This window comes from Leptosomus discolor, chromosome 9, assembly GCF_034619465.1.
Source record: "Leptosomus discolor isolate bLepDis1 chromosome 9, bLepDis1.hap2, whole genome shotgun sequence".
In the NCBI taxonomy this organism is placed as follows: Eukaryota; Metazoa; Chordata; class Aves; order Leptosomiformes; family Leptosomidae; genus Leptosomus; species Leptosomus discolor.
In genome coordinates this window covers 25,937,329-25,963,551 of record NC_141399.1, presented here as the reverse complement: position 1 = coordinate 25,963,551, position 26,223 = coordinate 25,937,329, and the positions used below count along the sequence as shown (strand labels likewise).

Genomic DNA, 26,223 nt, shown 5'->3' with positions numbered 1-26,223 from the left:
GCAGCAGTAAATGGAAAGAAACCCAAGGAAGGCTGAGCAAGCGACACCATGAATGGCCATGTGTAAGCTGCTGGTTTTGCAATGCAAGAGCAGGGAATGAGAGGAGTGGTTAATGTTTTCCCAAGTGGAAACTCCCAGGTGGAAATAACCCTGTGCCCTGGAAACAGAGCCTTTTGCCAAACAGAGCAGCACTTGTGCAGCCTCATCTCAGCTGGGTAATGCTGAGCAGGGTACAGGCTCTGCGGTGGAGAACTGGTCCCAGCGGGTATAGGAGCAATGAGGTCCCATCAAGCCCTGCCTGAGCATGCAGGGAAACCAAGGCCAGGGCTGAGCTCAGCCTCCCAGCGTGTGCCTGCACGTGTGGGCTCCCCACGATGCCCTCTCTGCTGCCTGCCCTTCTGATTGCGTTCAGGCCACAGATACCTGCTTGCCCTGGGGTGCACGGAAGGGGCAGGAAGAAAGAAGAGTCCTCTGGCTGGGGAACAAGCTGAAACAGGATGGGAACAGTGGGGCTTTGGGGACATAGGAAATAAGAGAGAAAACGCTTGAAAGAGGCTTTAAAAGCAGCTCTCCACTGAAGGCAGAAGGAAGAGAAGATCCACTCAGCTGACACAAATAGAAACTGAAGTGCTGGACTTTTCTGGGAGCTGGCTAGCTATTAGCAGGGCCACTAAACCCACTGCTGGGAGAGTGGGACATTGTGTCCCTGCGCTGAGCTTCCCAGCACCAGCATGCAGAGCACTAGAAGGGAAGGAGCTGCCTCGAGCAGCTTGGGCCGAAGGAAGGCAGGGCTCAGTGTCAGATAAATAATGGGGTGTGCAAGGGTTTGAGGGCCCTATTGTTATCTCTTGGCTCTTTTTAGGCCTGACTACACGCTGTGCTGCTGGCCTCCTACCTGCAGCACTGTCCCTGAGCTTAGGGATTTGTGCAGATTTGGGATTTGCACAGCATAAACCTTGAACCCCTCTGGGCTGAAACAGCAGCACCTCACCACAGGGAGGTGAAAGCCCCTGGGCAGCGCAGCCTGTCAAGAGTGTGAAAGACTGAACTGGAGTCCGAGGGCTGCTTCCTCTTGGCTAGGCAGCACAGCCAGGGAGCTGAGGTCACCAGAGCCTGTACCAAGTATGCTCAGATTGCTTGAATTTTTCCCTATATACCTAGTACCTAGTGCTCGGTTTGTCATCAGAAAGTGGATGCTCAGCTCTGCCAGGCAGGCTGGGGCTCTGTTCCCAGCAGCAAGGAGTTGCTGCGGTCACAGCCTTGTGCTTCCCATCCACTTCTTGCACCCTGGTGAGCTCTGCCTGCGCAGCGCAGGCACCTGATCTGCGGGACATGCTGCTCCGACACCGCGCACAAGATGGTGAGGCATTTGTGCCTGAGGTATCAGAACTGTTTCCTTGCAAATGATGGAACAGAGTTAGTATTTATTTCCAAAATAACAATGCCAGTGCCCCAACCCTTGGTATGATCCTTTGTGCACAAGGCACAGGAAAGGAACACCACCAGAGAAACCCCAGAACTGCAGGAACAGCTCTCTCAGCTGTTCCAGCATTTCCTCCCAGCCAGGCCACGGGCACACTGGAAGGGCAGGAAGGGACAGGGTGGAAGAGCCAAAGGAAAACTGCCCCCTGAGCTCTGCCCTGTGTTCCAGAAGCCACGTGTGTCTGCCACAGCTCAGAGAAGGTCTGTCTCCAGCCTGGGTTGCAGTTTTCCTTATATCACTTTCAATGATGTTTGACATTTGTTCGTTCTGGCTGTAAAACTTCTCCTGGCTCTACACCAGGTATTTTCCTCACCTCAGTGCCCCAGCCAGAGCAGAGCTAACTGTTGGAGTATGTGCAGTTCAGACACATTGGCCTTTATGATTAACGTGCTCTTTGCTCCAGGCGCACTGCACAGCAGGAGGGGTGGGAGTTCACCTTCAGCTGTACACCCCCTGAGATGCCCAGCAGCCCTATCCTTGCTGCCACAGAGAGAGGTCGGTTGCCCATGCCCTGTCATGCAGGGCCCGTGTTCATTGAAGGGTGGCTTCAAACAGGAGCGGAGGCCTAAGTGGTGGCTGTAGGGAAGCAGAATCCTGATCTGCTGGTCTGGGCCCTGGGCATTTGGGATCAGAAGAGCAGTGGGCAGGAGGATTTCCATATGTCGTGCTGACATTAAAGCAGTGCTATGAGCACCAGTTGAGGTGACAGCCTTCCTGTGCCTATGCAAACTCAGTGAGCTCCCCTTTCCCACAGGACACACTCTCCTCACAGGTCAGGCTAATGAATGGGAAAAGGACAAAGCCTCTGGTGACTTTCCCTGTACCCGCAGGATCCCATCTGGGCCAGCCCGAGGGAGCCCAGACAACCATCTCCAGTGCCTCTGGCTGTCCACACAGCTGAGTGGCAAGAAGGACTCAGTTCACTTTGGGACAGAGCTTGATGAAAACCCCAGAAATAGGAAGACTTGAACCAGTTCCCACCGCCAGGTTGGCACCCGAGGGTGAGGATGGCTTTGTGTATGGAAAGGGCGCCTCAGAGCCAGGCTCTGCCTGCTGCTCTGCCCACAGCAGGACTCCATGTTGCAGAGCTCTTGTTATTTTTCATAAGCTGATGGTCTCTTGTTTAACCAGCCCAAGAAACCACGAATGGCGTGCCAACGGGGTTTGGGACACACCTACGTGACGTTCCCTGGAAGCTGGCTTCCTCCTGGTTTGGGTCCCTGGCCAGAATTCTACTCCGATGATCCAGAAATGGAATTCTTGGGGCCTCTTTTCTAGGGCTGAGGACAAGCCAGCAGCGAGCGCCCAGTGGGACATCCAATGCCTGCCTGCCCCGGGAGAGCTGTGCCACCTTGCTGCTGTCGCCGGAGCACCCCTCTCCGTGCCTTTACGGGCACACAGGCCAACACGGCTCTCCCCGGGGATGGCGGCGAGGGCCCCAGCCGGGCTGCCCCTTTGCCTTCCCCTTGGCACCCTCCAGGCTGGCGGCGCGGGATGAGCCGCCGGGACGAGCCCCAGGAGCGGCGGGGCGGGGCGGGCGGAGCTGTCCTTCAGCACCACGGCATCTGCCGCCGCCGGTGCCCGGGACGGCCGGCGGGACACCGGCCCGGGCGGTGAGCGGGAAGAGCGAGGCGGGAAGGGGAAAAGGCAGGGGGTGTGGGGTGTGCCGGGCGGTCGCGCAGGCGCAGGGCGACGCGGCTCCTCAAGGTGTCGGCGGCGCGGCCGAAGATGGCGACAGACTGAGGGCATGGGGCCTGGCGGCGGCGGCGGGTGCGGCGGGGCCGGCGAACTGGCGCAGCCAACGGGGAAGCGGAAAGCCGAGTGAGCAGGGCCGGGGCATGCCCCCGAGCGGCGGGCGGTACGCCGCGGCCGGGGCCGGCGCCGGGGCGGGGAGAGGTAGCGGGGCCGAGGCAGCGCGCCGGCCGGCGGCGGCCTGTAGGCGGGGGCGCGGGCATGGCCGCGGCGGCGGCGGCGGCGGCGGCCGCGCGGAGCGGCGGCCGCAGGTGACAGCGGCGGTAGCGCGGCGCGCCCCGTCGCCGCCGCCACCGCCGCCGCCGGCACCCCCCCACGCCGCCCCCGCAGCATGATCCGCGGCGCCTGGATGTACCCCCGCGGGGGCGCCGGCGGCGGGGCGGTGTGCTGCGCGCCGCGCCGCAGCGACAAACCGGTGGCCGACCCGGAGCGGGCGCAGAAATGGCGCCTCTCGTTGGCCTCGCTCCTTTTCTTCACCGTCCTCCTCTCTGACCATCTGTGGCTCTGCGCCGGGGCCAAGCTACGGGCGCGGGAGCGGAGCGGCGGTGCCGGGCGAGCGCGGAGCCGCGGGCCGCGGGCCCTCCTGGCGGCCGAGCCGGCGGGCGGGAGCTGCGAGGCCGTGCTCGGTAACCTCAGCCGGGCCCCTGGCCCCGCCGGCCCCTGTGCCGCCGCCCGCGGCGACCTGGACTCGGCCTGCACCCGGTTGCACGCCCTGCAGCGACCGCGGGGCAACCTGGCCGGCGCGCCCCTCCGCTCGCCCCCTGCCGCCGCCTCTTTCTTCGCCTCTCCCTCCTCCAAGAGGACATTCCTGCAGGCTTACTTTAGGAACTTCAACCTCTCCTTTTGTGATACTTACACGATCTGGGACCTGCTGCGGGAGATGGCCGGCCCGGACGGCCTGGACTGCAGCATGGACAACCTGATGGTGGACTTGATGGTGGCGGCAGCCGGGGCGCTGGGCGGGGAGGCCTGTAGCAGCTGCGTCCAGGCGTACCAGCGGCTGGACCAACACGCTCAGGAAAAATACGAGGAGTTCGACCTCCTGCTGGAGAAGTACTTGCAATCGGAAGAGTACTCGGTCAGATCCTGCCTGACAGACTGCAAGGTAGGAGGAGGCGTCCTGGGGTCCCCCCTGTGCCACCGGACGGGCAGCCTGGGGTGAGGTGCATGCTGTCCCACAGGCCCACTGAGCCTCGGGGGTCCTGGCTGCAGGAGGGTGCTGTGGCCCTCCTGCCTGCAGGCCTGCTGGAGCCACACTCCTGCCTGCCCATGGGCTGGGGATCTCCCTCTGCCCCCCAGCCTGGCAGTGCTGGCAGGACAGCTCCAGAGCCATCGGGGCAGCCGGGACGGGGTGGTGGGAGCGAGAGGGCAGAGCAGGGCTTGGCCTGAGCATGCGTGCACTCACATATGCCTTCACACCTATCCATGCACAGGCAGGCTTCTGACACCCTGCTCCCTACCAGCCTCCAGCGCAGCCCTTTACAGGTACACATGTACACCCCTGCATGCGCAGGCCAAGCTGGGGCAGGTGTGGGGGCCCCTCACTGCTGCCTCCGGCCTGCTGCTGCTGCGGAGGAGTGCTGCGCAGGGCTGGGGCAGCCCAGGGCTCTGCCTGGCCAGGGGTAAGCTGAGGTGTGTAGAAGCGGTGACCTGAGATGAACCAGCAGCTGTTTTCCAGCCCGTCCACCCCAGGGAGATGGGCCAGGATGTGCTTCCCTCCTTGGTGTTCCCCCAAGCACCACTGACCAGCTCCAGGGCATGGTCCGTGTTCCGAAAGCGAATGGCTTGCCTCCCGCAGCATCAATCCAATCAAGCCTCAGCACGGTGCAGTCTTGTCTCCAAAACAAGAGCCACGGACACATCTCCGTCTGGAGCCCAGCACGGTTCTGCTGGGCACTCCCCTGCTTTCTCACAAGCCCCAGCACCATGGCTTCTCCAGCCTCCTCCTGCTCTGAGCTGCCTGGCTCACCTGTGTGTGCTCCCTTTGGACATCACGTCTGGGAAGCGTAATGGTTTTGATAATTTAACCTGCGTTGCCTTTCTTGGAGACGTGTCTTGGGGGAAAGGCAGTGGGGTCTGTTACAGCGTTGTCCCCAAGGGATGGTGGCAGAGCATCGCCCAATGACAGAACAGGACTTGACCACTGCTCTTCTGGGAGTTTTGAGGGACACTTGGAGCTGCATGAGTGGCTCTTGGCACAGCACTTGTCCCCTGGGAAAGCATGGGAGTGGCACTGGGGTGCAGTGTTGAGGACACCGAGGCGGTGTCTTTCATCAAGGGCACAACGGCGAGATCCTGGCTGCTGCTCTTCTGTCCATGTTTCTGCATTGCTTTTGTAAGGAGCCGATTTTGGAAGGAGCTAGTGCTGGCGTTCTGGGCTGGTGCCAGGCCAGGTAATTACAATCTGCTTGCCCAAGTTCCCCCTGCGGTTTCAAAGGTATGTAGTATTCAGCCTGCACTGAGTGGTTTGGTCCTGCTGCTCTGCTACTGCGGTGGATGAAGGAATTCAGTGCTGCCTGCTGTTGCGCTGCTCCCGTTCCAGAGGGCCCAGCAGAAGCGGGGTCTTCCTGTGCTGTCCCCTGTAGGGTGTACAGACACTCTTACTTCAGGCTTAGCGTCCATCTCTGCTGAATCTGACCTGCTTGTGCTCACCTAGAAACCTAGAGACAGTAGTAAAGAAAGATGAGATAATCATTACTGTTGGGTCTTGGGCAAGGAGATGTTCCCATGGTCTGTAAAGCATCTAGAAACAGAGCCGTGCTTAGATGAGTCTTCATTAAGTGTCCCTGGTCTTAACATCCTTGATGAGAAAGCAGGAAACAAGCTTAGAAGATGCAGAGCTGAAGGTAGTGGCAGCAAGGCGCGTTTCTCCTAACTTGCTTCATGTCACGTTGGCGGTTGCATCCTGAGCATCTGTGAGTACCAGCTTTGCAATTTCTCAGGCAGTGTTTGGGAAGCAACAGGAGGGTGCGAGCGGCAGAGCCAACCTGTATGCGCTCTCCTGGGCACCTCGCGAGGAGGTTTCCAGTGTGGGTGCCTGAGCCTGCATGCACCAACCTGAGCCCTTGCAGTTCCCACTCACTTCAGTCTTGTGAAAATCAGGCCGCTTATTTAAGGTGCTTCAATATGTATTTATATGCCTTACTTTAGACTTCCACAGCTGCGAGTCTCAACCTTGCCCTCTTGGTGGCTGTTCTCCATCTGTGAAACAAGGCTAATGCCAAACTCATCTGGCATGGTGGTGACGAGCGAGTTTTGGCCTGATTTTGGGTTCCCTGGACTTCAGCAGGGTTTGCAGTTACTCGTTGCATTGCAAAAATCTGGCTGGTGGGATTTTTAAAGCATCCTGAATTTGTAATGCCTATCCAGATGCTGAATAATACCCACTTGTAAGTGACAGCAGAGAGCTACCGCTCGATGGTTGGAACTAGATCTTCTTTAAGGTCCCTTCCAACCTAAATGGTTCTATGATACAAGAGCAAATGACAGCAAAATAGTAGCGGAGTGGAGGAAGACATAATAGACAGCTCAGCCAACGTGAGAGGCTCCTGCAAAATCCTTGTAGCAAGACTGTGGTTGCGGAGAGTTCTGTAGCTGAGTAAACAGAATTTAAATAATATTTCTGAGGCTGGGTGAGTATGTGGGCCAGGGAACCGTGCTCACAGTGGGAGTGTAGTGCCAGGGGGGTGAGTGCTGCCTGCGCACTCCTTCATAGCGGCTAGAAAAACAAGGCATGGAAACAAAGCAGCTCCAGCTCACCTGCACACAGCCTCTCTCTGCAGAGCCACGTATCCCCCAGTGGTTTTGTCCCCAAGGAGCAGTGCGGCTCAATAGAGAGCCCACACGGAGCTCTTTGGCAGCCAAAATCACCTCGGTGATTTTGGCCCTTTATTGCATCTGCTTTAAAACAACAAAAGCCCCACCGGAGCAGCTGAATCCTTCTTCCGGCAGCAGGTTTGACCCCAAGTTAAAACCCTGGAGATGGCTGAGCGTTGCAGGTTTCATGAGCCACATGAGTCCTGTCGTTCCCTGTTAATAAATCATCCTAAGGGCTGCCCCTGGTTTTGGGGTGCTGTGCCTGGCGGGGGGTGCTGCCGGGGGGGTGGGGGTGGTGAGCAGCATCCCAAGTATCCAAACCCTGGATCCGTCTGTGCCCGGAGCTTGGGAAAACACTCAGGGGAGGCTGGGCCAAAGTCTCCCCGGGAGCTGAGTGAGATAGGAATAGCATGAAATGGTGGGGTCTCTGTTCAGCTGCTTAGATTACTCATTGCTGTAATACTCTCCTAGGCCTTTTTATTTTCTGCTCGGAAATAATTCCTGGGCAGATCCCACTTTCTGCATACGTTGTTGTTATTCCCATGTGGCACCTTCAGCTTCCAAATCACACTCTGAAAATGTTTTACTTATTACTCCTACAACTAACACCAAAAATCCCTATGGCTGACAGACAGTGAAACGTGAAAATCCCTTTCTTGGGTTTGTTGTTTGTTTGCATTTTACGTTTATGGTGTTTTGTAGGGGCTGGCTCTCACAGTCCCTCACATGCAGGGTCCCCGGTGCCATGCGAGCAGGGGAGGGAGAGAATGAATTGGGACTGCAAGGTCCATCCATCCTCTGAAATACATTTCACCTCTTGCAGTGAGGAAGACCCAAGTGCCAGCTGCTGGGGTCATGGTGCTAGTTAGTGGTGATGTGCGTAAAAGAGGTGGAAAACGCTTGTGGTTTTCTGTCTATAAGAGGGAAAATTTATTAAATGAGGCAGGAGTAGCCGCCTGCCCCCTCCATCTTCTGCACAACTTGTACCCTTTGTCACTGCAAGACACGATGAACTTTGAGCGGTAGTGGTGACATGTTGGGAGCATCCTTCAGAAGGGCTGGAGGAAGTCACGGCCTGGGAGCCGTGGATGTTGCAGCTAAATGTCCATCAGGAAATGTGGGGCAGCAGCAGCCCTTGCAACATGTGAGGCTTTTCAGGACTTAGTGCAGGAGGAAATCCCCATCCCTCCAAAGTGATGCCCTGCGGGACACTTATGGCTGGTTTGTGCCTTTTTTCTGTCTTTCTGAACATGCAAAAAGCCGTGTTGCTCCAGTTCAGCCAATGCCAGATGAGAGGTTTGCTTCTCTAAAGGCAGAGCGCTGTGTGTGTTGTCTCCCTCACCAACAGCCGCTTCGGAGAGCTCTCCTAAAAGTGCGCTCTCCCACCGGTACTAGGGCAAATCAAGAACTATGGGACAAAGCCTGCTGAATTAAGGACTCATTAGGTTGCAAGAAACAAAGCTGTAGAGAGAGAAGGACTGACAGCCAGGAGCTGTAGGGCTCGGGCTGGTAACAGAGGTGGGAAGGCGAGGCTGGACAGGACCTGTAGCATCTCAAATTATATTAGATTATCAGGGTTTCTCTGCACGCCTGGGCCAGTGGCTGTTGAATCCCGCTGTGACCCTGGCCAGATCTGTTTCTGCGCCTCTGGTTTCCCTGTTACCTACCAGACAGCCCATCTGGGGGAGCCTGGCAGGGCAGGATTTCATTCCTGAGGCTTTTGCAACGTGCCGGTATTTCCTTGCTGTGGGTGCGCGGGCAGCACAGTGAGAGGCAGAGGCCGGTCCCTGCCGTAAGGTGCTGTGGCATCCTGCCTGGCACAGCTCGCACTGAATGGTACAGCCCGCACCGAGCAGCTGGGAAGAGCTGCAGAGCTGGGGTTCAACACCCTCCAAGGGGTCCTGTTTTCTTGCTCTTGTTGAGCCAGAAATAGCATCAACAATCAGCGTCTCTGCAGAGCATCCCTCCCTGTGAAGCATCTGCTGGAAACCGAAGCACACTGGGGCTGGGAGCTTTGGGAGGGCCATGTCCTGGGGGCATCCTGGTGCCATGGATACCTCCCGGAGTTGAGTTTGGCTGGGCTGGGCTTATCCAAAACGCTGCTCAACCTGGTGCATTCTGGCTCCAAGCCTGGATGGCTCCTTGCACGGAGGCCAGTGTGCAGAGGGGAGGTCCCTTGAGACCCACAGCAAAAGTGGTTTCACCAAAATCTTTGTTTTGTTTGTGGGTTGGTTTTTTTTCAAAAACTGTGGGATTACATTAGTATTGTGACTACCAGAGAATCCGCTGATGGGTGACTACAAAGCTGCACCCTGGGCCTGGCCCCCTCTTGCAGCATTAATGTGTTCGTGGGTGCTGCACCAGGAACAGCAGCACCTAGGAGGGGAGAGGCTGCTCCCAAGCACACACGCAGCTCTGGTGGCTGCATCTGGAGCTTTTCCTCAGGAACAAGCCTGGCCAGTGAGGTGGAGCTTTATTATAAATTATTATAAATGTATATATTTATTATAAATTCCAGAGTAACTCCAGCAAATCAGCTCAGTACGTCTGGCAGCTTTAGCAAGACCACATGCACGAGCTTAGCCAAGCACGCAGCTCCACATTACACCCCAGTCCTGTGTAAGCAAAGGTAGTTTTTTTTCAGCCCTGCACAAAGATGTGATTAAATCATATAAAGAATTTGAACAAAAGGAACATGTGGGTTTAGGCATGCAGTTACTGCAGCCACAGCTTCTGGCATGGCCCAATTCCTGCACCTTGCATCGGGTGCCATCTAGATGCTTGAAAACAGAGATCAAAGATCAGAAAACAGATGAACCAAAAACTGAACTGATGAAAGGAGTTTGCTCTGTAATAAAAAAGTGTCAAGGTGTCAGAAGCACTGCCCAGGACATGTGGGAGCGCTGCGAGCTGGGAGGGAGGGGGGATGCTGAGCTGGTGCTTGGACAGTCCCAAGCTTTGCTTGGGGTTGAGACATCTTGAGATGCCTGGGGGTGCATGGTGAGCCAGCAGCTGGACCCATGCAGTGGTTGTGGGGTGAAGCAGCCTGGGTTGGGGGCAATGGCTGTGGGGTGCTCGCCCCCAGCACTTGGCTGGGCTGTTGGGTAGTGATGTGAATGTTGCAGGGGGATTTGCCCCCCATTTCAGTGGTGTTTGGCTGCCTGCTTTGGGCTGGTTGATTGTCTGTTAGTCCTCGCCTGTTAACGTCTTGTCGATGGTGCTTAAGGGGAAAAAAATAGACATTTATAAAGGCAGCAGGTCTCTGTGCAGCAACAGGCAGGTCGGCAAATGGTGCAGGGAAGAGCGCGAGGGAGGGCGAGAGATCTGTCTCCATCAAACTGTCACCAAGTAGCTACAAGTGACGCAGGCGCCAGCGCCTGTTCCTGCACCCGTGTGCTGCCGGCTTTGCCTGCTGCCACCAGCGCTGTATGCACGCAAGCCCGGGTTCCTCTCTGCATGTGCCCATCCCTGGGTGGAACAAGCTCCTCAGAGAAGCAGGCTCAGCTCCAGAGGTGTGATACTTCAGCACCTAACAATGCCTTTTGGAAAGCGTCTGGTGTGCTGTGGTCCTGTTGGGTGCAGGCAGCCTCTGGGAGTCAGTGGGCTCGGCAGCGTGTGTGACAGTGTCAGCAAAATGCGTGACCTGGTGAAATGACACAACCCTCCCCGGTCTCCCCTTGCTGTACACGCCCATTGCCACTGGCTGCCTGGAGTGGCCCAGATCAGGGACAACTTGTGATGCTGCTTTTCATAGCAGGCAACGATATGCACTGTCCCCACAGACAAAGGGATCTGCTAGTGTCATGCCGACTACTAAGTGCACGAGCATCCTTGCACTGCTGCGGGAGAGGAGGCAGCACCTTCCCCACAGCCGGGTACCGAGAGATGGAAGAGGATGCACACGGTGTCTGCTTGAACCCAGGGTGGACCTGCCCACGCAAAGGGCTTCACATGGTCCCAATCTGGGGACAGGCATCTTTTGCCTCAGGGAAGGAGCCTTTTGTGCACAGCAGGGACCACACACAGCCTGGCCTCTCCCAGTGGCAGGGATCCCAGGCACCACCACAGGCCTGGCACCTGGGAGCCCCGAGGACTGCACGCAGCAGCCCCACCCCTCCGCACCCCAGGAGGCAACAGAGTCTCGTCAAAACATCCCATGGGCCCAGACCTGGCCCCACAGATGCCCCACGGGACTTTTCCTCTGCTGCCTAGCTCCAGAGCTACCTGCCAGGCTCTCAGGCAGCAGGCAGGCAGGCAGCAGAGACAGGAGCACAGGATATACCTGGCTGCCAGGGGCTATTGCCACTGTCACCAGGTTGCCATTAGGATGCGACTCATGCCTGGCTCCTCGAAGCTCAGCTCCACTGTTGTTTGAAGGGCAATGACTCAGGGACAGCAAATCTGTGAATGAGACACGGAGGCTGCTTGGGCGAGAAGTAGCCATCTGTCCACGCTGCCTGCGGCCCCAGCTCCCGTGGGCAGAGCTGGCAGCTGTCTTCCTGGGGAGACTTGACCGACCAGTTTGGCCTCGCTTCTCTTCCCTGCTTGGCTTTTGCTCTTGGCTTTTCCCTGGGATCTCTCTCCCAGCCATGCTCCTGGGGTGTCAGAGGGAGGGGCAGTGCTGGGTGCACGCAGCCAGCATGGGCTACCCCAGACTCTGCTGATGGGACCGTTGTGTTAAAAAAGGCAGCGTGAAGTGGTGTCACCTGGCAAGTTTTTGGCTTTCCAGAGCCCTGCTTGCATGAGCATCCTGGTGCTCCTTGTCCCGGCTGGAGAAGGAAACGCTGCCAGTCCTACTCACCCACTCGGGGGTAAAAGATATGTGTATTTGGCATCTCGGCTGATATCTTATCTCTGCATGGCAGCTTCTGCTGTGCTTCTGGCGGATGGAGGCTGTGGAGGGGCAGGAGGGCGAAGGGGTGTTGCGGTGGCGAGGAGAGCTGGAGGCGGGGAGACTGGAGCAGGCAGTGGTGGCAGGGATGGGGGCTCTCCTGACAAGGACTGTGCCAGTGCCTGTGTTTGCCCAGAGCAGGAGCCTGGTGCACCTCATGCCCACAGGCACCATGTTGTACTGTTGCCCAGTGCTCTCTAGTGCTGGTTGTTATGGAGGGAGAGGAGACAAGCGGAGAGTAAGAATGACCCATTAACCAAGAATTAAGCTGTAAAAGGAGGTAAGTCCTCATGCTTGAGGGTGCAAAGCAACTACCACCAGCCTGTGGTTAGATGAGACTCTGCTCTGGATGGTTTATTCCTCACAACAGGCTCTCCAGTACTACCCCCAAAGCCCCTAGTTCTGGTGACTGCTTGGGATGGGTCGGGGCAGGTCCTGGTTTCCCTGGGGGAAAGCCTCCCTCATCGCACCCCAGGCCCCCTCCGGCCTCACTCGTGAGAGATCTCTACCTGGTTTCATTAGAATTTCCATTCTAGACCAGGGAAGCATCTCTGAGCTGTCTTCCCATGAGATGCTTCAGTTTCCAAGAACTGGCATTTTCAAAAAGGGGAAAAAAGCCTTTAGCGAGAACATTCCCCAGCAGCCACCTTATGATCCGCCACTTCAGCAGCTCACCTGCTGCACAGACCTGCCTCTGCCAATGGGGGCAGGAGATGCTTGTGGAGGTAAAGTCCTCACCCACAGTCACCTCCTTCCCTGTGTGTTCCCCATACCTGGGGCAGTCCCAGCTCTTTGGGTCCTGGCTGGGCAGGAGGTGTGGGCAGGGTCTGGCAGCCCTGGCTGAGCCTGGGGCAAACAGGGTCAGGTTTTGGTGATGATGGTTTCACAAGGGGTAGCTGCGCTACCCCTGCCGTGCATGGGGAGATGGGATATCTGGGTGTGTGGGTGCTGGCTCAGTTTCCAGAGCACTCTCAGGGTGTTTGAGCTGTTCCCTCCAGTCCCTGCTCCCACCTCCATCCCAAAGGTCTCTGAGGTGTCTGGGCACCCTGCTCTGCCTGGTCCCACCCAATTGCTCAGGCTGCGTGGCGGAGGCAGGCATGGGTAGGTGATGGGAGAGGCGTTGCTGGGGTGGAGAAGCAGCATGTGTTTTGCCAGCTCCCTGAACCAGCTGCCTAGTGCTGTCAGGGGATTTTGCTCCTGGATGTGGTCTCCAGATCCTTATTTAATCCCTGGGGTTCTTCAGGGCATGGCTGTTAGCAGAAACGCCATCTGTAGAAATGCTGTTTGTCATTTGTGTTTGGCAAAATTTTGTAACCTGTCCAGTGCATCCACCATCCCCCCTCAGCCTGACGCTGCTTCCCATGGGACTGGTGGGGACTGGAAATCTCTGTGTCCAGGGAGTGCATCCGCATGTTGAGGAGGGATGCTTGTGCAGGCAGGGCATGTGCCACACCAAAGTCCTGTGATTTTTGCTGCCTGCTGCTTAGTTTCTAGGTGAATTCTAGCTGCGTGGTTTGGATCTGTAAACCCGTAAGTTATTTGGATCTTTGTAATGGCCCCATGAGGCTGTTTCCCTTCACCAGGCTGCGGAGCTTCCCTGCCCCATGTCCTAAGCCCCGCTGTGCCCACAAAGCAAACCTGCTAGCTGTCATACCTGGGGTTGGAAGCACTTGGAGCATTGAAGCCCAATACTGAGCTGGTTTGTCATGAGGAAAATATACCTGAGGAGGTTCTTGCAAAAATCGAGGTGTTTGACTGGTGTTTATGAACTTTGCCTGGTGTTCCTCTGTTACTTCTGCAGCACAGCTGGCGAAGTAGTGTCCTCAGCAGTCTCTGCATACATATGCAAGAGCAGCATTTATTTGCCTTGATGCGTTACTTGTTTGTCATCAGTCATTGCTCTCCTGTTAAAATGGCATTGTCAGGGAACAGCAGTAGCTGTGTGGGGATGGAGGGCTGGCTTGGAGCACGGTCCTGGGACAGCGATGAGCCCAGGGCATGGAGCAGCTCTCTGGACACTTCTTGCTCGTGGAAATGCAGAGGAAGCACTTCCACTCTGTGGAGGATAATTAACCTCCATACCGTGCTTTAGAAGTTCAGATCTCTGTTAGTGTTACCAAAGATGCCGACCCCTTTGCTCACCCCCTTGTCTTGCAGCACCCTGCCTTTAACTCGCTGCCTTCCCTCCCGCACCTGTTTGCTTTGTGGATGAGTGACAGGGTGCTGGACTCGCAGACGTGAGGTGCCGGCTGTTTTCAAGGGTCTGGCAGGCAGCAGTGGCCGGGGGGAGCCACTCTGGCCTGGGATGGGGGAGGCAGCCTGTGGGCGGGGCTGGCGCAGGGGGACGGAGCAGACGCGCAGCTGCACTCGTGACAGCTTTACAGAGAGAAGAGAGGAGAGCCCCAGCCTGTCCTGGGCTGGCTCCAAGGGAGAGCAGCAGGGACAGGGCTTCCCCGCAGGAGCGCATCCCTTGAGGCTTGCTGCCTGAGGAGGAGCGATGCCAGCTGGGAGCATCTGTCTGTTGCTGACTGTGGAGACTGGGAGTTATCCTGGGTTTTTCCCCACCTCCCCAGGTGTGTTAAGACCCCACCTGGAAGGGAGGGGGAGATTTCTGCAAGCTGGTTCTCCTAGGGATGAAAAAAGAGGTTCCAGCTCTGAGGTCTGACACGAGCCATGTCCAATCCTGTTGTCTCCATCAGTAGAAGCTGGCAGGAGTGTTGATAAGCATCTAGGAAATCATCTTTTCCTGCATTTAAGGGACCTCTGCACAGAAGTTAAGTGTAACAGGCCCTAGCGGTGGCCTGAACAACCCCAGCATCGGTGTGAGAGGCTGTGCACCTCCCTCTGACCACGAAAGGTGCCTGGGAGCAGGGCTGACAAGGCAGGACACTCCTGTCTCCGTGCTGTTTGCTGCGTGAGGGAGCTGGGACAGGCCAGATCCTGCTGCTCACGCGCCGGTGAGGTGCGCCAAGCATGATGCGAGGCAGGCTGGGTTCCTCTTGCTGCAGGGTCTGCCATAGACCCTGTACCATGTTGTGTTCCCGTTTATACAAAATGGGACCTTGCGGGGTGCTGTGCACTATTCCAGCACCTGAGTGAGAACAAGGGGCTCCTGGCAATGTCTGGGATTGGGCCCTTCCATGTGCATCAGTTGTGAGGGCAGCCCTGTCATGACACCTCAGCGTAGCCCTTGCTGGCCTGGGGGCTTGCATCCTCCCGAAAACAGTGCTGCAGCCTAACTGCTTCGTTTTGGAAGGCAGATATACCCAATCTGCTGGAGAAACTTCTTCCTTGCCCCCATCAGCTGGTGGATAATTGATGGCTCGTGGCACTGAAGTGTCTAGCCTTTACTTTTTTATATCCTATCTAATGTAACAGGATGTTCTCATTATCTGTATAAATGTTTAATCTACTTTTGAATCCTACTAAGCTCCGGGCTGCAGCAGTATCTAATGGGAGTGAATTCCTCAAGTGATGCTAATAGATTGCAGGGACCTGACTTTCCCTCTGTCCCAACTAGATCATGTTCATCTTCAGCTTCAGAGCGGTCTTTAATTACTTCTTAACTAATTGGGCTGATAGCAGACTAGGCTGCTAATTAACCCACCAGTTCCCTGCACCAGGGGGCTAGCCAGTGAGTGATGGGCGTGCATCTTTCCAGAGCCGTGCTGGCTACTGCGACTGCTGTGCTGGTGGCAGCCCTCCTGCCTGCCTCGCTGAGCCCTCCCACCTTCCGAGGTGCTCTGAAACTCCCAGGAGTTATTTTTAGGATGATGGTTGATGGTCTTCTGGCTTCCCTCTTCCTGTAGTCAGGCTCACGCTGTCTGTGGGAGAGCAGCACACAAGACGGGGGTGCTTCCCCCAGCCTGTCCACATTGTCCCCTTGTTTTTGTAGCTGAGCCATGGTTCAGTTATAGCTGCTTTAAAAAGTGCCACACTGGAACAAAATGCTGCTCTTCCAGCCTCTGCATGGCTTTTTCTTGCCTTCTGCTGCTCTTCTTTCTACTCTTGCCATCTCTTGGTGTTAGTGTTTAGTTCGGCCCCCTCTGCAAGGCAGCCATGTGGGTAGTCACTGCCAGAGGAAATCACAGGGTGAACAGGGAGGACAGACCCAGGGTGTTGGGGGGAAATGAACACAAATCATGTATGCTGGAGCGAGAGCTGGGGGCTGTGGGCAGCAGTGAGCAAAGCACTTCCACCCCATTGTCATTTTCCCTCAGAGGAAGGACATATCTATCTCAAGGTGGAGTTTGATAGTTAAAAGAAAGTATTATTTCATGGGAATTGTAATGTCATTGTGCAGTGATATGGTATTAAAAGCCTGCTGCGGTGGGCTGGGTGGCTGGACCACGGGTGTCAGCCTCATCCAGGTCCTGATGGCCAGAGGGACACCATGGCAAACCTGCACTGAGCAAAGTGGGAGGTGCCGTGGGAGGGACGGGGCTCCAGGCAGTGCTGGGCAGAGAGCAGGCAGCACTGCCTGCCCTCTGGCCTAGTGTCCTGTGCCTCTGCCCCTGCACCCTGCATCACTGTGGCTGCAGTGCCGGCTTCTGTGCTGAGTGCTGTGACCATGCACCGCAGCGAGAATCTGTACAGGGTGTTCTGCTGGAGGGTGTGTGGGGGTGCAAGGAAATGAGGGGGGACCTGTGACATGCAGACACTTGTGTACCAGCTGTGGAAAGCAGGGGGGCTTGGCAATGGTCACTGCCTTTCCATTTGTCTGGCTGTGACGTTAATTAGCATAATTTTTTTTCTTCTTGCTCGCACAGCAAGCAAGATGCAGCGATAGATAGATGCAGCCACACAGCAGTGCTGGGATGCCAAGTGCCTCATTTCCTAAGTCCCAGCCATGGGCGGTCCAGTGTCCAAAGCAAGGCCATGAGCACCAGCTGCTTCCCATGTCAGCACAAACCACAATTACGGGCTCTTCCTCCTGGGTTTTTTCCAAGGCGAGAGTTGCATCTGCTGGAATGAGACCAGGCTTTTCCCTGGCCTCTGCACGCAGCAGCCTTCGCCTGCAACAAGCAGATTAGCAAAGAAATGAGCCTGTAAATTGTGGTGCTTGTCCCCTGATAGCAAGCTGGGAGCTGGGTGTTGAAGGTGTGTGTGTGCTAGCAGAGGTAGGTCGAGATGCTGCTTCTTCTGTCCCTTGCCTGCTCCAGGTGTTCCCAGGGTGCATCGAGCCACCTGATACTATGAATTTAGGATTGTCACCTGGACTTTGAGTGTATAAAGCTGGTTTCTCTTAGTTTTGAAAGATGAGTGCTTAGGGAGTTGTGTGTGTCAGACTTATTTTGAGCAGCTTGGAGGGGGGTTATTTTGGGGGCTTTTATTTTTTTCCCCTATAAAAGAAGGGGCATTCAGATACTCTCTTTACTCCAAGAACTGTGAATTAAAACTAAAATGCTAAAATCTATGAGCTTCTTCATGAAGGTACTAAGGTGCTGTGGGCAGGTAGCTCTGACTTTGGTTGCTTCCGGGTAATTTGGGAGAGACTTCATCAGTGAGGTCAAGGGATGTGGATCTGCTCCCGGAATGTGGGTGGGAAGCCGTGGCTGGGGAGCACAGGGGGTGTTCCCCTGCCCAGGTTCGCACCAGTGCTGTTCCCAGCACCCTGCAGCCTGCATGCAGCTGGCCCCGTTCCCACTGAGCACCCGTCCCCATCCCACACCGTTCCTGCTGGCAGCCTCTGTCACAGTGCCTGGAGCCGCAGACACTGACTCCCCTTCATGCCCGACGGTGCTGGGGTACGATGGGCAGCAGTGCCCTGGCCCTCACCTCCCCCAGTTGTGAAATGGAGGATCTACAGCTCCAGTGCTGTCATTGCCAGGCACAAGTCAACTTTATATTAAAAAAGAATAAGTAAAAACAATACCAAAAAAAAAACCGCACACAGTTGATGGGTTTTGGGGTTGGGTTGTTTGTTTCCCCCTGCCAAAGCAGAGTATGTGAATGTGGCAAGGCAGGGATAACACAGCTCCAGCACTATTCAAGAAGTTAGCAAAATCCCAGCTGTTACAACTAGGATGTTTGAACAGCCTATAGCAAGGCTAATTTTAAAAAAAAAAAAAAAAGGCTGTTTAAAGAGCTCAACATTGTTAATGTCAGAATTTCAGGCAGCAATAATTGAATACAACAGTAACTGTACATTGCAGCTTGTGTTGGTGACTCCTCCTGACTGTGGACGTTGTCATTCCCTTGATCCTCAGCTATCCAAGGGGACTCTTCTGTCCCCACTGCATATCCTGCTTCCCGCGCTGCATCCTGATGTGCCAGAGCTTGGAGAGATGCCCGAGTGGCTCATTAACGGTACTCATTTCCCTGTGTCCAAGATTAATGAGGTGCAGCCACTCCAGATGCTCATCTTAGGCCATGATGGAAACCTGAGTCCCAGGAACCGCTCCGTAAGGGAAGGGAGCAGCGTTCAGCCTGGGGGGTCTGGCATGGGTTTCTCCTCTCAGCCCACCTGGAAGCTGATGGCTGGGCGCACGCAACATCCTGATGAGCAAGACGTGAGCAAACTCCCTGTGGGTGCAGGTGAATGGGGTGGTTTTGGGAGGAGGGTTTTGGGCAGGTTCCCTGGCGCTGATGGGGTCTGGCCCGAGGGAGCAGCGAGCCTGGGGGGGCTTGCAGGGTGCTCGTGCACCAGCCCAACCCCGTACAGCTGCGGCCAGGTTGAGCACTCATGGCCTCAGTGGCAGCAGAGAGGAGAAGGAGGAGGAGAGTCATGATGGCGGAGCCCAGCAGCCTCCAGCGTGAAGCCCCAGCTGCCAGCCCTGGCATGCTCCCAGATCTCCTTCCAGAGCTGACCCCAGCACTTCCTCAGATTAGTTAGCAGAGCCCAGTATTCTTGCAATTAAGTGCTGCCCCAGGAAGCTTTGCCAAGCTCTGAACTCACGCTTGGTTTCTCAAAACATCCAGTTTGCCTGCACCTCGTGTAACCACTTATTACTGCTGGTCGGGGGCTTGGCTCTCCTTGGACATCCCCTCGGTGGGAGGATCAGCCGGTAGCACCGTGCTGGGGGGGTGCTGAGTGCTCGTGTGGCTGGGGGTCCCCTGGGCTTTCTGCTCCAAGGCCCCCCAATCATTTAGATGGGGGGAAATCTCCACCTTGCTCAGGTGTGAGGTTAGCGGAGGGCAAGCACCAAGTCTTGCCTTTTCTGTGCAGAATTAGATGATTTTGTAGGGGAAAGTTTCCTGCTTCCCTCTCTGCCCTCATTATCCTCCGCCTGTCTGCAAATCCCCCTTCCAAGAAAAGTGAGTGCTGGACCAGGGATGCTGCCCCAACCCCTGCCTCTAATTAAGGAGCAGGGTTCGTTACAGCTGGGATTTCCCCTGGGGAAACTTCCCAAGCCTTGGTTCCTGCTCTAATGGGGAAACAGTAGCTCAGCTTAATTACAGCTGGTGGTCCCAGTGTCCTCCGCAAAGGTGCTGCATCCCAAGGATGCTGCTCCATCCCTGCCCCTTGGCTCTCCCAAAATTTAACTGGGGTGGTTCAACAGGCAATGCCAGTATTTACAGAATACTGGCAGCAACTAGATTGGCATTGAGATGGCCAATTAAATTACTTTAAAAAATGGGTACGTTAATTTGTGCAGAAATACTAGGAACACAGAAAGACTCTGGAAAAGCTGTTTGATGGGGATGCTCTCCTGGTGCTGACAGGTGGCAGCGGGAGAGGTGCAGGCAGTGAGGAGCTCAATTTGGCACAGAAGTGCCTGCGAAAAGGCCATCCCTCTGCCTGCTGCTTTCAGATGTTGGTGGAAGTGTGAGCGGGCAGGTAGCTTAATTAGATACCTGTTGGAAATCAATTCATTTTGTTTCTTTTTTAATGTCTTTTATGATGGGGTATTTTGGCACACCTGCAAAATTCAGATGCAGATAGATAGCTTGTCCTCCTCCTCACATATAAATTGGGTGTCTGAATTTGGCCCCTTTCCTAGGCAGCAAAACTCCTTGTGCTTTCTTGAAGTCATCTAGCCAGTCCTCTGAGCTAAAAATGCAGGAAGAGGGCACCGAAATAGAGCTTTTTGGAGTTCAGGTCACTCACATTTACTTGGCCAGGCTGGAGATCAGCCAAAAGCGAAAACAGAACGGAAGAAATGCTGATTGCAACAAAACTCACTTCCTGAGGAAATTATAAAGGGCAACGATGGGAAATGGTGAGCTTTCCCTGTTGATTTAAGCAGAGAATAAATTTCTTCGTGTCTGAAATTCTCACACGTCCTTTGTAACAGCAAGAGAAAGCAGGTTGCGTAGGGTAAGTTCAGAGATACCAAAAGCTGTTGAAAGACCAAAGCCATAAGGCTGCTGCTTGAGCACCCCAGAGAGTTTGCTCCTTGCTGGTCTTTGCAGATGCGTGACGGGAGAATGCTGGTGGCTGCTAGAGATCTGCTCACATCTCAGCCTGATCCTGGCAGAGTGGGGCAGCTGCCAGCCCTGTCACACCAGCAGGTCTTTGCTGTCTTTATTTCTGAACAGACATGGGCAGTTTCCATCATGCCCAGCTGCAGGAATGCCTGCTGCAGGAATGCCTGCTGCAACCCCCGGAGGACCCACAGCCTGGCAAGGCGAGGGCCAGCTGGGACTGGGGCAGCCGCACAGCTCCGGGGCTTCCCTCCAGGCAGGTGGGTGCCCTGTAAAGGAAAGGGGAAAGGGAAGGCACCCAGGAAATCCTGGTGCCTGGTTGCAGTTTCTGGGTGAGAGCACCTCCTCCGCCCTCCCCTGTGGCTGAGGTATCACCAGCTCTTTGCAGCCTTTCACTTGGGCTTTCATTAAATTCATGGGAATGTTGTTGTCCAGGACCCCAACCCTCTGCCACCTTCCCTGGTAGGAGTCAGCAGAAACATTACGGATCGACGCAGAGCCTGCTTGTGCAAGCTGTGTTTCTGCAGGAGAGCGGGATGAGCCTGAGCTCCTGCCTACCAAGCTCTTGGGAGTCTCCCATGCTAGCTGCCCCTTCTGCCTGCGGGGCCAAACCATGGCTTTGCTGCAGCCCAAAGCCAGAGCTGGGACAGTGCAGGTGACAGCCACAGTCCCCTGCTGGGTAGCAGCCCTCCTCGCTGGGCTGCATGTGTCCCCTGGTGAGAGCCGGGAATGCCACCGGGCCTGGGAAGCAGCACGGGGAGCATCAGAGATGATTGAAGGGCTGGGAGGGAGACTTGCAGGAAATGTGAGAGAGTAAATCAGTCAAGCTTGCCTAAGTTATGACTAAACGGGGAGCGTGATACATCTGCAAATATTAGAAATGTGTAAACAGAGAGGAGTGAGAGGGATGGTTTGTGGAATGATTGAAGGGAATGAACTTTTGGATGGAAAAATGTAAGTCAAGTATGAAGGAGAACTTGTAGGCAGGGAAGTGAGTGCTTTCAGCGGTAAAACAACCTCCTTGGGAAACGTGAGGAAGTCCCATTGATGGAGACATTTAATGCTGAACCAGATGAGGGCCTGGAAAACAGGCTGAGCGGGAGAGCTGGACTCGGTATGTCCCATCTGGTCCTTCCACCCACACCCTCCGGGCTGGCAGACAGGGCTGGGCACACCAGCGATACCCATCGGGGTCTGTGCAGGCTGTGCCAGGCTTTGGGGAGGTCCAGGCCAGAGGATGGGTGACTTTGTCCTTGGGGAGCAGTTACCCTGCAGATGTGGATTGTGAGGGTCCACGTGCATCACTTCTGTGTCCCCTTGGCACTGCCTGTGAAGAGTTGGGCCCCTGGGGAGGCTGCTGGTCCAAGGGAGGGGACCACCCAGCACTGGCCCTGGGCAGTGTGCTGGCTGTAGGTCATGGCGCAGATTTGATCCCTTTCGCATTGGTGACTCGTTTGTGGGTGGATGCTGGGCTCTTCCTTGCATGTGCTCTCACTTAGTGTTTGCAGCAGGGTTTTTGTGAGTGAATACAACACTGCGAGCTGTGTATAAATGGTGCACTTCACCTGCTTGTTATTCGTAACCACGGAGCACTGAAGAGCATGTACAACAGAGAGACTGAAGTGGCAGGACATTCTTGGCAGTATATGACTGGCAGATTTGTTGCACAGAAAAAGCCCAAATGATTAATCACAAAAAGAGAGTGGCAAGTTATCTTTTTCTGGTACATATCTTAACTCTTGTTTAAATTTGCAGGCTTTGTGTGGTGTAGTTAATGCGTCCAGTTTTAATCCTGAATGACTTGGGGGACAATTCATCCCACCCAACTTCAGCCATTTAAAATTTGAGCAGCTAGTCGGCACTAGCTGTCAGAAATCCTCTCCAGTCAAAAGCGAAAGAGAGCAGCACCTCCACCCCCTCGCTGTTGGGTGCTCAGGGTACTCCAGTGCTTCGGAGGGTTGCGTTGTTCTCAGGATGCCCCCTCTCTGTTGCCTATAAAGGCAGCCCAAATAACTAACACAGATAATTAATAATAATTAAGATAATAACTAATTGTTAGAAGATTGAAATTAAGGAAATTTACCCCTTCCTGAATGCCTTAAATCTCCAATAGACCTAAAAACTCTTCAGAAAATGTGTTTCATAGCCATTTCCACCAGAGTCCTTGCTGGGGGCAGCTCTGTGTGCCTGCCCGCTGCCTGCCCAGTGGGATGCCTGCGCCAAGTGATCTGGAGCCTGTCTGCAGGGTGCCCTTGCCTGTAGGGCAGCTGTCTGCTCTCCTGGGGCTGCATGTCTGGGTCGCCATCCTCGGTACATCCCTCCCAGAGACATCCCCACATTTCGGGCTGTCGCATAGCACGACTTTGCAGCTCAAAGCTCTTTGAGGCAGGGAGCTCTCCGGTTTGCTCCAGGTTACAAGTGTGTCTGTAGTCATGCATAGATAACATCATTATGGCAGGGACTTGCTGAGTCCTAAGACTGAAGTAAGGACTTATCCTGTCTGGGTAAGTTCTGGACAGTCAATGGATGATTTGAAACCCATTTTATACCTTCTGGTTCTCCATCCCATCTGTCATAAGGTGTCAGTACCATTGAGATGTCTAACCCACCGTTACATCCTGTTGAGGTCCTGTGGAGAGCAACGATAGGTGCTGCTTTCCCAAAGGAGAAAAGCTCATCGCGCTTGCAGAGTGTCACGTGCCACCCCACCGAGGGGTCCTTCTGTGTCCTCCTCACTGTCCCACCGTCCCCTCACTCCCAACATTGTCCCCGAGAGACAGGAGGCCAGTGGGGAGGACATGCATTGCAGCTCGGGTTGTGGCATCTCTGGAGCGTGGGCTGCACTCACCCTGCCTGTCTCCTTTCCTTCTCCTCGGCTCTGGGGGGAGTTGGCTCAGGTAGATGTGGATCGAGCCCTCAAAGCTCTCCCTCCTGGTTGTGTCCTCACAGTGTGACTGCAGAGTCAGTCCCTCCTCTGGAGCCATTCCACTAAGTAATTACCATCCAACAGGCCAGGGAGAAGAATTTCCCGCATCCCAGCTGAAAGCCCTGACTACAGGGCTATTGACTGCTCTGAAAGGCTTGCTCCATATATTGTGTTCTGGTCCTGATTAAACTTTTTGTGATGAAAGTTTCACCAAAACTTGAAAATTCTGGTTTTAATGATTTGGCATTTTCCAGGAAAAAAAAAACCCAAACCCTAAAATAACTTGCCAAGAATTTCCCAACCAGCTTTAATCCTGAGACACTACCATGGTCCAAACAAACACTGATAAGGATCTATGGAAACATGGGGAAACAAAGAAGCAATTTTTTTTAAAGCCTCCAGAAATTAAAAATGCAGCTGGAAGGAGGAGCACGGGGTTTTCTCCAAACACACTGAAGAGGGAAATTCATTCCCTTTGAATCGCAGGGAGTCCTTTCTAGTTTGTTTCAAAGCAAGTTGGATGTGGTCATTCATGTGACCTTAACTCTGTCACTGGTCCCTAGATGCATTCATAGATGAGCTGGAAGCACCACGGAGGGTGCAGCTCTTTCTGGTGGTGTCATGGCTTTGTAGCAGCCTGAGGAATGGTTGCTCACCATGAGAAATGAGAGATCTCCCTCCCTTTTACAGCGAGTGAAGACAAACAATTTTCACCCGTGCCTGATGCTCAGAAGATAAAGAGGGATGTGGGAGATACAGTCTTAACCGAAGCCATCTGAGCTGTGCCCAGCCAGCTGTGGTGGGCATGAATGCACGGAGGGTGGAAGGGAAGAGCAGGTTTTTGCTGAGGAAGGTCATCTTGGTCAGCTGCAAATGAGAGCTGCTTTCTGTCCCCGGCTCATGAGCGGCTGTGGCAGTGGTGGTTGCTCCAAGGGAGGGGGACCAGGGACCAGACAGGCAGGGGTTGTGGCCCAGCCTTGCAGTCGCAGGTGAACCCCCAGGTTGCTTTTGCTTCTGGAAATGTTGCCAAGTGCAGCTTTAAACGGTGGAAACGTGAGCAGGGCACACAGGGGCATCTGTGCCGCTGATTGGTATATTTGTGTGTCAAAATACACCTGTGAAATGAATGTACTGCCCCAAGTCTGCCCATCTGACCCAAAAGAAACAGCACAGCTAAAAGTGCCGCATTTCTACAAACTCGGAATCTCCCCCAGAACTAGGTAGATGGGTGGGGAAGGTGAGGATGGTGGCAGAGAGGAGTGAGCCTGAGGCTGCAGTGGCCACAGGTGCTGTGTCCCAACAGTGCCCATCTGCTTCTGGCTGGCAGCTTTTCCAGCAGGCTTTGGAGATTTCCAATAAATATCAGCCCACGGTCTGTTTTGTTGTCCCATGTTCAGAGCCAGTGGGGACCAAAGTGCTTTAGAGGAGGCATAAATCCTTGTCCTGCCCCAAGGGAGCAGCAGGGTGTGTTGGGGAGAAGGAAGATGCTCTGGGTTGGGGGATAAGCAGGGCTTGAATTTTTCATGTGAGGGACCGAGCTCTCGGGACACCAGTCTTGGCAGAGTCACCACGGTCTGTCTCAGTGCCTGTCTGTAGGGGACATTGGTCCATGTGGTTAGTTTGCTTTATTTTTGTGGTGGATTTATTTTGTTAGACAAGCTCCACAGTCCCAACACTTTAGCAGTTTATTTTAATTGATCGGTGAGTTCATTAAGTGACCCCAATGTACTGACACACATTTCTCACATGAGCTGAGAGCTCTCCCTTCCCTTCTGCGATGCTCCAGCTACCCCGACGTTTGGGGAGTTGACATGTCCCTCTCGGTGCCTTCCCCTAGGCTGTCTACAAGGCCTGGCTGTGCTCCGAGTATTTCAACGTGACCCAACAACAGTGCCGACACCGGATACCATGCAAGCAATACTGCCTGGAGGTGCAGACCAGGTGCCCGTTTGTGTTACCGGACAATGACGAGCTGATCTATGGAGGTTTGCCTGGTTTCATCTGTACAGGTAAGGAGGTCTAGGGAGCGGGGCCAGGCTCCCGCACACCTCGGGGGGCACAGGGGGACGGGGCAGGGGTGGGTGCCAATGAGCCCCGTCGCACTTTGCAAGCCACGTGCCAGATTTTGAAGGCTTTTTGGGGCAGAGGGGAAAGAGGTGCAGCATGGAACGCATGACTGCCAAAACGTGGCCATCTGGGGTGAGGTGTAAGTGGTTAATGGAGACAATAGCCCAACAGCTTAGTGCAGGAAATGAAAGCCCTACCTCTAATTGATAGCTAAAGCAAGCATGTAAGGGTTTGAAGGTGAGGGGATTAAAGTGGGGCCGGGACATTTAACTGCTACAAGCTGCATCTGGGGAGTTCTTGAACATGCCCCAGGGCTGTGGTCTCTACTTGCCAGTCTGTGCAGACTCGCAGCCCCATCGAGGGCCAGTCCCAGGGGGTAACTGGGTGTCTGGCTCTCAGATTCTGCCGATTTTGTGGTGTGTGGCTGGCAGGCACTGGGGCTCGCTCCCTCCACAGCTCCGTCCGCAGTCTCCCACTGACTCCCCCCTCCTCTTCCTCCGCTTCCTTCCCGCAGGGCTGCTGGAGAACCAGCTGCCCAATGAGGAGGCCAAGTGCTGCGAAGTGCAATGGGACTCCTGCGACCACCCCCCAGACAGCAACGACAACACATCCCCCAAATCCACAGCGTCAGAGTCACTCCATTTCCACCGCCATGACCCCCACCTCCATCACCAGCGGCAGAACCACTACCACCTCTACCACCACCACCAGTACCACCAGCCCCACTCCCCATCCTTGCTGCCGGTCTCCGCAGGGTCTCGCCTCGGCAGCAGCAGGATCAGACTGTGTGTGCTGGTCCTGATGCTTCTCCACACCATGGTGTCCTTCTCGAGCGTGCACAGCGGCAGCGGGGTGGCCGGCGGAGGGCTCAGCCTGGAGGCCCTGCCTGCTCTGGAGGAGAGCGTGGCACGGGACGAGTGA

At 55.1% G+C, this 26,223-nt stretch overlaps 1 protein-coding gene across 1 annotated transcript; it reads left to right on the top strand.

Moving 5' to 3' along the window:
• The first annotated feature begins 3,566 nt into the window (after positions 1-3,566).
• NALF2 (NALCN channel auxiliary factor 2) lies at positions 3,567-26,223 on the top strand. The gene is made up of 3 exons (XM_086470397.1): positions 3,567-4,340; positions 25,073-25,244; positions 25,817-26,223. The coding sequence occupies exons 1-3, from the start codon at positions 3,567-3,569 to the stop codon at positions 26,221-26,223; spliced, it is 1,353 nt and encodes a 450-aa protein (XP_086326523.1).